A 10,375-nucleotide genomic window follows, 5' to 3' on the forward strand; every position below is an offset into this window, starting at 1 on the left:
CTTCCTAAGAAGACAGAGGGAGTGCGAATCGAGCAATTCCGGCCTATCTGTCTTCTTAATGTTAGTTTCAAAAAAATTACCAAGGTCGGGATGAATAGGCTCACACTGATTGTGCATACCGTGGTGCAGCCTACTCAAACTGCTTTCATGCCTGACAGGAACATCCTCGAAGGGGTGGTGGTCCTTCATGAAACGCTCCACGAAATTCACACGAAAAAGGTTGATGGAGTTGTTTTAAGGTGGATTTCAAGAAAGCATATGATAAAGTCAAATGGCCTTTCCTTCAACAGGCATTACGCATGAAGGGTTTTGATGAAGCTTGGTGACGCCAAGTTGAATCTTTCACGCAAAAAGGGAGTGTTGGAATTAAAGTGAATGACGATATAGGTCATTATTTCCAGACACACAAGGGCCTGCGGCAAGGTGGTCCAATGTCTCCTATTCTGTTCAACATCGTAGTTGACATGTTGGCAATTTTGATAGGTAGGGCAAAGGAGGCCGGGCAGATGGGTGGCTTGGTGCCTCATCTAGTTGATGGTGGTGTGTCCATCCTGCAGTACGCTGATGATACAATCATCTTTATGGAGCACGACTTGGCAAAAGCAAGAAGTATGAAGCTGGTGTTATGCTTATTTGAACAATTGACCGGGTTGAAGATTAACTTCCATAAAAGCGAGTTGTTCTGTTTTGGTAGAGCCAAAGAGGAACAAGAGGCATATAAGCAATTGTTTGGATGCAAATTGGGAGCACTACCTTTTACTTACCTAGGTATTCCCATTCACCATCGTAAGCTGACAAACAATGAATGGAAGTGTATCGAGGATCGGTTTGAGAAGAAACTGAGCTGCTAGAAGGGCAAACTCATGTCTTATGGAGGCCGATTGGTTCTTATTAATTCGGTGCTCACGAGTATGCCTATGTTTCTTTTATCCTTCTTTGAAGTACCAGTTGGGGTTAGGAAAAGGCTGGACTTCTATCGGTCCCGTTTCTTCTGGCAGAGTGATGAACTTAAGAGAAAGTACCGACTAGCCAAATGTGATGTTATTTGCCGACCAAAAGACCAAGGGGGTCTTGGTATTGAGAATCTTGAAGTCAAGAACAGATGCCTTCTCAGTAAGTGGCTATATAAGTTATCTTCCGAAACTGAGGCAACCTGGGCGCAGACCCTCCGTAACAAGTATCTGCACTCTAAGACGTTATTGCAGGTGACAGTGAGACCGACTGACTCGCCGTTTTGGAAGGGGCTTATGAGAGTCAAAGCTATTTTCTTTAATAGAACGAAGTTTATTGTCGGTAATGGCAACAACACTCGCTTATGGGAGGATACTTGGCTGGGTGAAACGCCATTAGCGCTTCAGTATTCGTCTCTGTATCGTATTGTGCAGCAATGTGATGCTCTAGTTGCCACGATTTTGCAGTCTACCCCCCTTAATATTCAGTTTAGGAGGGTTCTTTTTGGCGACCGGTGGGAAGCCTGGATTCATCTGGTGAGTAGACTGATGGAGGTTCAGCTTGCTCACCAGCCCGATCAGTTGTGTTGGAAGCTTACTAGGACGGGTGAATTCACTGTAAAGTCGATGTATATTGATGTCATCAACTCTAGTGTTGTTCCTAGTTCCAAACATGTTTGGAAAGTCAAGGTTCCTTTAAAGATCAAAGTGTTTATGTGGTTCGTACATAAATAACTCATCTTAACAAAAGATAATTTGGTTAAACGCAACTGGACATGATCTACTAGGTGTAGTTTTTGTGATCGAGATGAATCTATCAACCATCTTTTCTTTGAATGCCCGTTGGCGAGAGTGTTGTGGCGCATGGTGCAAATTGCCTTTAACATTACTCCTCCGAATTCAGTCAGGTCGTTATTTGGAACGTGGCTTGTTGGGATAGAGTCCGAAATAGCTAGACAAATTCGAGTAGGAGCATGTGCGTTGCTATGGGCAATTTGGAACTGCAGAAATGATTTGGCTTTTAACAAAACAACAACTATTCATTTTTTGCAGGTGTTGTTCTGGGCTACTACGCTAATCCGTATGTGGTCCTTACTCACTCCGACGGAGGCCAGGGAGCGTTTGCTTACTGGATCTGTCCGATGGAAGATGGTAGCGCGGGATATCTTCAACCGGTTTGGATGGCGGTCATGTAATAGGATAGGCGATTAGTTTACCTATCTTTCTTTTGCCAGCCGGTTGTGGCTTTGTGGCTCTTTGTGAGCTAACCTTTTATCTGTTTGCAGACTGCAAGACGTTGTTAAACTACTTTATTTTTAATAAATGTGGTCGTATGCATCGTTCTGATGCAGAGGCCGGGGAATCCCCCTTTTCGAAAAAAAGTGGTTGGTGATGTATATTTTATCTTCAAGTGTTGTATTTTATATCACTCAGTGCAGGTGATGTAAAAATTTATACAACTTCTTGGAGGAGCGTTCTGAGGTCTTGGATGTAAAATACTCTCTTCGTTCCTATTTGTTTTTTAGAGATTTCAAATGGACTATCACATATGGATGTATATAGACATGAGTGTAGATTCACTCGTTTTCCTTCATATTAGTCACTCGTTGAAATCTCTAGAAAGAGAAATATTTAGGAACGGAGAGAGCAGTTATTTATACATCTACATATATGCTCTAAGAATTTTATGTATACTAGCAAAAGAGCCCGTGCGTTGCAACGGGAGAGAAAACATAACACACACTCTTAACTCAACAACCATCACTCAAGGCCACAATAGGTCCATCTCCTTTATTTTTGCGAGGCATCATATTTGTGTTGTCGCTTATCCTCCTTCTCACCCTCGCCGGTGATGGCCTCGGTGTTCACACAAAACAACAAAAAACGTGTGTTGAATATGGTTAATCCTAAAGCGTCTCTCTCTCCCTCTCTCCTCCCACTCCCTCTCTCTCTCCCCCCCCCCTCTCTCTCTCGCTCGCTTTCTCTCACTCTCGCGATGAGAAATCTGTTGTTTTCCCTTGCGACATTTTTCAGAGGTATGCACATGTAGTTATCGATGTTTTCTTTTCTGTATATGGTTTTAGTGGGGTATTTATTTGCAATCCAGATCGCCTCCCGTAGGAAAAAAATGGATCTTGCGCTATAAATTATAAGTTTGCTTCCATAACAATATTTTAAATATATTTAACAGGTAAAATTAACCTCATATTTAGATCCCACACATTTTTCTAATAAAATTTCATATATAATATGTTAAAATTGAAGTTACGCTTTAAAAGATACAGGTAATTTAGAAAATCATTTGGTTTGACTCAAATATATTCCAAAATAATATTTTAAGATACTTAACAGGTAAAAATAATCTTATATTCATATTCTACATATTTTTCTAATCAAATTTCATATATAACATGTTCAAATCGGAGTTACGGTTTAAAAAATATGGATGATTTTAAAAAGCATTTGTTTGACTTAAATATGATCCATGAATGAATTACCTAAAACATTAGGGGGGTTTCCGAAAAATGTAAAATAACGGTTCGGGTGTGACTTAAATCCGGACGGTGGATTGATTTCAGGAAACAACAGGGACTTTTGTGTAAAATACAAAAATCGTTTTAACTTAAAACAGGACTGCGGATTGAATTCTCTAAAATAGAGGGGCTTTTCTGAAAAAATGCTATGACGGACGAAAGAAATCCAATTTACTTTATTATTATTAGTTAGGTAAAGAGGTAAAGAAAAGATTGGGTTTTTCCTTATATATGGAAGTTGCTCTAACGTCAGCTAGTTCGGCACGGTAAGCAAGATCAAGCAGTATCGGCCCCACGACCACCAGTCCACCACGCCAAAGAATACGCCCAGTGCTGAAGCGTAGCAGGTGCCGAGAACACGCCAAGGAAGGCAGAGATAACCCCAACAAACTCCGAAGGAGCGAAGCATGGGGACGCAAGCGGCGCCGGCGGCTAGCGAGATCGCGGCGGTGGGTGTGATCGGCGCGGGGCAGATGGGCTCGGGCATCGCCCAGCTCGCCGCCGCCGCCGGCTGCGGCGTCTTCCTCCTCGACTCCGACCCCGCGGCCCTCTCCCGTGCCGTCGCCTCCATCTCCTCCTCCCTCGGCCGCCTCGTCTCCAAGGGCCAGCTCTCCCAGGTGAATCCCCTCGCCTCCCCCGCCTCGCAAATTAGGGCTAAGGTGACGCCGTTCGTTGACATTTCTAGTCTCGCCTGGTCACAGGCTGCGTGCGATGATTCCGTCAAGCGGATAAAGTGCGTCTCCGATGTGCAAGAGCTGCGGGGCGTGGATCTGGTGATTGAGGCCATCGTTGAGTCCGAAGACGTCAAGAAGAAGCTGTTCGTGGAGCTGGACAGGATCACCAAACCTTCTGCCATTCTTGCGTCCAACACCAGCTCCATTTCTATAACCCGGCTCGCCTCAGCTACTAGCCGCCCCTCTCAGGTGACCACCAAGTCTCAGCAGTCGCTTTTAACTACACCAGTTGCTTGCTTGTCCAGAATTTACATAGGACAGTGATGCAGACCTTATCAGTTGCAAATGGGGCGGCAGTTTGTGAATTATAATGACCCCATTTATTATGTTGGCGGCTAGATTTGCCTCTGCCGTGCATGCTATTACATAGGATTGCATACTCTACAACTTCAGAACATGTCTTCGAACATGTCTCAAGGCGCTCCTGTAGTTTCATAATTTTATCAATCCTCTGGTTTTCGTGTCTTTATTGTTTTTGGAGCGTCTCTCCTTGATTATAAGAAGTTGAAGAGATTTCCATGTTACAGGTGATAGGCATGCACTTTTTTAACCCTCCTCCTATAATGAAGCTGGTTGAAATAATACGAGGAGCTGATACATCCGAAGAGGTTTTCTCTCAAGTTAAATCTTTCTCTGAAAGGTAAGTGAAAGCATCATATTGCCTGCCTAAGATCACTTTAACATACCTTTAATGTGATCTTGTTTCTGTGAATTACTATAACAACTCTGAAGTAGAACCTACTTATGTAACTGGTTGTTGTTTAGATATAAGTTCTAGCCAGAACAAGCGTTCTGTAAACACAAATGTACCACTTCCTATTGTTAATGGATTCGTTGAGAACACAACAAAATTGCTATACTCTGGAGTTCAGGTAAACTTTAGGTCCAAGTTGGTTTTTACCTGGTAACCTAGCATTTTCATTGGAAAGAAAATGTGTCTTAACTTTGAAAGACATCAGTTGGCCTGTTTTGTTTTTGGTGTGAACAATATTTTTGGCCCCAAGAACTGCCATGCTACCTACTAAACCACTTAAAATTTGTGCCACATACTGGATTAGCACAGATCTGAGACTGATATAATTGGTTCAGCCAAGCTGGCTCGAGACTTATTTGCCTTTTAACCATGAAATTGTCTAATGATTTTGACCTTTGCAGGATTGGGAAGACCGTTATATGCTCACAAGATTACCCCGGCTTCATTGTAAACCGCATCCTAATGCCGATGATTAATGAAGCATTTTGGGCACTTTACACTGGGGTAGCAACCAAAGAGGACATCGACACAGGGATGAAGCTCGGCACGAATCATCCAATGGGGCCTCTGCAGCTTGCTGACTTCATAGGGTTAGATGTTTGCCTTTCAGTACTTAGGGTGCTCCACAACGGGCTAGGAGATAACAAGTACAGCCCTTGCCCTCTTCTTGTCCAATATGTCGATGCCGGACGACTTGGAAAGAAGCGCGGACTAGGTGTATACTCTTACAGGAGAAACTCTTCATCCGTTAAACCCAAATCATCTCTGTAAAAATATCAGCGCGGCTGTTGAGCAAAGAAATGAAGTTGTGTATGTACTCTGTATAGTGGAAGAAAACAAAAAAGACGAAAGGTGGTACTTGTGGTCACTAAGCATCGGAATAACAGGCTTACGCGGGCTTGGTTTTGTAGAATTTTCAAATAAGCTTTTCTGAGACAATGGGTGTTTACTAGTTCAAGGTGCCATGTGAAACTTTCACATGTAAAAATCATGAAATTTACATATACTTGGATACCTGAAAATCCATGCCCTAGGCTGTTCTGGACTCTATGCTGACTGTGGCATAGTAGCTATGCAGTTACAAGCGTTACAGTCTTACAAGTTACAATGTAGATCGGCAGCTCCGGAAATTACCCCTACGCTGTTGGAGCGTGCGTAGCAGCAGCCGTGCTGTTCAAGCACAACAGCAGGTCAGCAAAATAAATGCACTTCTGTTGATCGTCACCAGAGAAAGACATCACGACCTTGAACCAAAAGAAGCCGCTGAACACGAACGATATCAAGTTCTTTTTACGCACACATCATATTCCCCTCCATATTCAGCTCAATAAGGAACGGAAATTTTCTGAGGTTCAGATAAAAGAATCCAATGAGTTCTTCAGACGTGTGTCAGTTGGTACAACATATATATCACTGTGCTATGCTCTAGGTGAGACTGGGTCTTCACATGGATCAAACTTCACAATCGTTCTCGCATCAGGGAGCAAAGGGTGCTTAATTGGTCTGTGTCCTTTCTTGTACCAATAATTGATAATGTACGCTTCCAGCTTTCTAACCTGAGGAAGCAACACAAGGTCAGAACCAACTTGAGACTGCAAGATATCTACGAAAAACTAGCACAAGCAAGCCACATGAAGCTGTTAAGGGACAGGAGAGGATAAAAGATTACATGGGCTGTGTATTACTCTAGACAATGGGCCTATATAAGATAGGCATCATATCTATACTATCTATATAGTGTGCCAATTTCAAAATTTTGAATCCAAGCATCGGAATGCTTTGTCAGTTGTTCATTGGGCTTCATCAGCTGCCTCGCTTTGATTTGTGGCTACAGTAGCGTTCACAATTATCTAGGTCATTCCAGAAACATCCATGAACTAGAGCACCGAGTCACCGACCCCACCGTCACGCCGCCGCTTGCTCCCCGCCTGCCCCCTCACTACATAAACTCCCCTTCCTGATGGACCTAGAGGACCCACTATGCATGTCATAGCTGGCCAGTACTGCTCTCCAAATGACGTCACTAGGCCACTAGTTGGTTGGAGTCGACCGAGTCGCCGCATCTGCTGGAGGCGCACAAATCACATCACAAAGCAGACGCCAGCAGCGGTACATGGCCTGGTGTTGGACCATCATGCTATTGTTGGCTCCATAGATGTTGGAAGAGAAATGTGAAGAACATACTCCCTCCGTCCTTCAAAGAGTGTACTTTCAACTTTGTTGAAGAGTCAAACTTTTTTATGTTTGACCGTATTTATACAATAATACACCAATATTTTTGCCATCAAATTAGTAGCATTAGATTCATGATAAAATATATTTTCATCATATACCTATTTGGTTGCACAAACATTTGCACAAACTCGGTCAAACTTTGAGATAGTTTGACCCTCCAACAATGTTGGAAGTACACTCTTTCAAGGACGGAGGGAGTAAGAGCTTTGAGAGGTAAGAAAAGGAGAGCCAGGTGACAAAAACTAGCCGACGAAACAAGTGGGATGATGCCACAGTACTAAGTCCGACAGGCAGTCAAAAAATAAAGGGTAAACAAATCCAACCAGTGTATCCGCGCACACACGCATGGCGTCAAATGACTCAGTGGGCATTTCTAGGAGTCAAGGACGTCCTAAATGTACAGTAAAACATAGGATAGGAATCAATTTGGTGCACATGGTATGTTCCTTGTATGTGATAATTACTGAGTTTTAACATGCGAAAAATGTGAAGCTAACTAATACAGTTAACAGAAGCATGATCATCCAGATCAAGTTAGCAAGTCACTTTCACAAGAAAAGTATTAGCCAAAACTTAAACAATGGATGAACTATAGATAACAACGGTAGACCACCTTGGTCTAACATCCAGCGTGGGGTTTCCTTATAACTCGACCTACACAAACACCCTGGAGCCTCCTCTCTCCCCTCTAAACAGCCACAGGTAAACGAGGCGGCCAGCCTCATCCTCCTACCAGCCACGATCGCAACCTCCGCCCCTATCCTAAACCCTTCTTCTCACATTTACGAACCATAACCCATGACAAGGGGCTAGTCCCTGGTTGGTCGACTTTTTTCAAGTCTTTTAGGACATGACACAGACTTCGAGATGATCTTTTGACCATCAGTTCTGTGCAAACATGTGTCCTCACAAATAAATAATTATACATTACAAAATTAAATTTGATGATAAATTTTATAATATCAGTTTGATAGTTGGGATGTTATTATTTCTTCTTTACAGTTGGTCAAACCCTCCAACTGTAAGCAGTATGAAGGCCTCAAAATTGGACTGGTAAAACTCAAAACGAAATTTCGTTTTGGATCAGAGGTAGTATCTCTTAAGATTATCACACCCCTTGATTGCAAACAAACTTTGATAGGTAAAATAGCTGAATGTGAGTAGCATAGTTGTGAAGAAAAAATTTGGACGATTATTCAATCTAGTAACTGACTGGCAAGAAATCACAATAATCGATTGGTTTTTCAATGGTTTAATCAGTAGAAAAGAATAAATCGTCCACAAGAAAACAACAGACTAGCAAGTAACAGATAAAAGCTCATGCTTGGTCTATGGTGTTAACTTTGTAACTGAACTGTTTATTTCCTTTATTTCGAGGTTGTTGATGTTGTTAAGTTTCATACAAGAAACATAGAGCATGGGCCTTACCTTTCTGACAATGTACGATTCACCAACAAAACTCAATGGTTCTGTGAAGACAGTAAGAAAACCATTCCTATTTCCATAGATAACATCAGTAAAGTATCTATCACCAACCTGGAAAAGGTGGGGAAAATATTAAAAAAAATCAATACATACAAATATTAAGTGAGAACAGTCTGATCTGATAATAGCCATTCCTACCAGCACAAGATCTGAAGCCGAGCAGTCAAAATAACTCTCTATTTCCTTAGCTGCTCCAGCAGGCTTCTTTGCATCTGCAAATTATAGAGGAAACATATAAATGTATTATCCATATTATTTTTTATGTGTACCAATAACGACAGAAAGCTTCTGCCTCACATAGTCAAATTACATTTCAGAGAGAAAGATGACATAGAAACAGACTCAATAAGCATCTAAGTGCAAGTTTGCAATACAGAATTTGAGTGCTTTGGTATCATCAGATGCAATTCATACTTAACAATGGAATTTCTGAATTAAGTTACCATTATAAATATATCTGGTGACAGGTTAATTATCTTATTTTTCATATAGATGGCATTAGGCACTCATAGTAGTTTGCAAACCCCCATTTCCCTAAGCAGGTTGATTTACATGGCTACCCTAACCAATGACAGAACCAGGCCACACCATTCAGATATCCTGGAAACGAATAATTCTAGAGCCATGAGGTGCCTGAGCATTACCATGCCTAATCACATGAACCCCGTCGATAGTCGCCTCAATCGTACTGGCATCCGACCCATCTGGATCATACTGCTTCAACCCTGCACCCGCCCAAACACATCAAATTCCGTCACCAGGCAAACATTTCGCCCAATTTAACGTTTTCTAAGAGCAGCGCGACCAAGCCAGACCTGCGGAGTTGCTGTAGACAGCGATGGCGCCGGGGAAGGCCGCGCGGCACTGGTCAAAAGAGGTGGTCAGCAGCGGCCAGAGCTCGGGAGCGTAGGGCGCGGTGAGGGTGTTGTCCTTGTCGAAAACCACGCCGCGGAACCCGGCGCGGCGGAGCTCCGCCCAGTCCAGCCACCGGATGTCCTGCACTGAGACGTGCGGCAGCGCTAGACGCGGCTCGGACGCCGCGACGGCGACCACCGCGGCCACGCCTCCCGGGTTGAAGCGCTGACCCAGCGCGCGCGGCCAGGACGCGGCCACGCCCATGGGTGTGGCTCTGGCGGTCGTGGAGGTCGCGGGAGTGGTTTCGGCGTTGGGGTTTGCGGCTTTGTGGGGAGGAAGGAGGGAAGCGCGGGAAGCTGGAGGGAGCAGTGGCGCCGGCGGCGGCCTTAGCATCAGAGCGGCGACGAGATGGTTGCTGTCGCCGGGTGTGCCTCAGTGGGGGAGAAGATCGGATGGATGCTCTTTGCAGATGGACATATGATCTGGCCCCACATGCTAAGCTAGAATACATTTTTTCCATGGTAATATGTGTCTCATTCATATTATAAGGATTAAACTACAAGTCACATAAAGACTGACATGATAAAACTGAAAGGACAGCAGAACGTCTCTGAGCTTGACACCAACGCCCATCACCTACCTCCGGCACCACCATATCAGTCATCAAAAGAAAAAATGACGGATCACCTTCTCATCTAAGCTCGACATGGTTTCATCGCTGATATGTAGCTTTGCAGATCTTTAAGATGGCTCGCGAAAGATGAAACCATTATGGTTGAACGAATCAGACCGGGGCAACACCCCAGACACACCATCGAATTCCATATA

General features: G+C 43.5%; 2 protein-coding genes across 2 annotated transcripts; one reads left to right on the top strand and one right to left on the bottom strand.

Moving 5' to 3' along the window:
* The first annotated feature begins 3,781 nt into the window (after positions 1 to 3,781).
* LOC123071057 (3-hydroxybutyryl-CoA dehydrogenase) lies at positions 3,782 to 5,885 on the top strand. Its single transcript, XM_044494523.1, has 4 exons — positions 3,782 to 4,101; positions 4,186 to 4,407; positions 4,746 to 4,858; positions 5,374 to 5,885. Exons 1-4 carry the CDS (start codon positions 3,892 to 3,894, stop codon positions 5,741 to 5,743), a joined length of 915 nt encoding a protein of 304 aa, XP_044350458.1. The 5' UTR covers positions 3,782 to 3,891; the 3' UTR covers positions 5,744 to 5,885.
* Positions 5,886 to 5,917: 32 nt separating this feature from the next.
* LOC123071059 (phosphatidylglycerophosphate phosphatase 1, chloroplastic/mitochondrial) lies at positions 5,918 to 10,025 on the bottom strand. Its single transcript, XM_044494524.1, has 5 exons — positions 9,508 to 10,025; positions 9,337 to 9,417; positions 8,831 to 8,904; positions 8,636 to 8,743; positions 5,918 to 6,528 (listed from the first exon to the last, which is right to left on the bottom strand). The coding sequence occupies exons 1-5, from the start codon at positions 9,938 to 9,940 to the stop codon at positions 6,391 to 6,393; spliced, it is 834 nt and encodes a 277-aa protein (XP_044350459.1). The 5' UTR covers positions 9,941 to 10,025; the 3' UTR covers positions 5,918 to 6,390.
* Between the last annotated feature and the right edge of the window lie 350 nt (positions 10,026 to 10,375).

This window comes from Triticum aestivum, chromosome 3B (genome assembly GCF_018294505.1).
Source record: "Triticum aestivum cultivar Chinese Spring chromosome 3B, IWGSC CS RefSeq v2.1, whole genome shotgun sequence".
Lineage (NCBI taxonomy): Eukaryota > Viridiplantae > Streptophyta > Magnoliopsida > Poales > Poaceae > Triticum > Triticum aestivum.

Coding starts and splice junctions, on each gene's coding strand:
- LOC123071059 (XM_044494524.1), bottom strand. CDS start 9,940: ATGCTAAGGCCGCCGCCGGCGCCACTGCTCCCTCCAGCTTCCCGCGCT. Junction 8,744..8,830: donor CGGCTTCAGATCTTGTGCTG/GTAGGAATGGCT, acceptor CACCTTTTCCAG/GTTGGTGATAGATACTTTAC. Junction 6,529..8,635: donor AATCGTACATTGTCAGAAAG/GTAAGGCCCATG, acceptor TTGCTTCCTCAG/GTTAGAAAGCTGGAAGCGTA.
- LOC123071057 (XM_044494523.1), top strand. CDS start 3,892: ATGGGGACGCAAGCGGCGCCGGCGGCTAGCGAGATCGCGGCGGTGGGT. Junction 4,102..4,185: donor CCAAGGGCCAGCTCTCCCAG/GTGAATCCCCTC, acceptor GCCTGGTCACAG/GCTGCGTGCGATGATTCCGT. Junction 4,859..5,373: donor GTTAAATCTTTCTCTGAAAG/GTAAGTGAAAGC, acceptor TGACCTTTGCAG/GATTGGGAAGACCGTTATAT.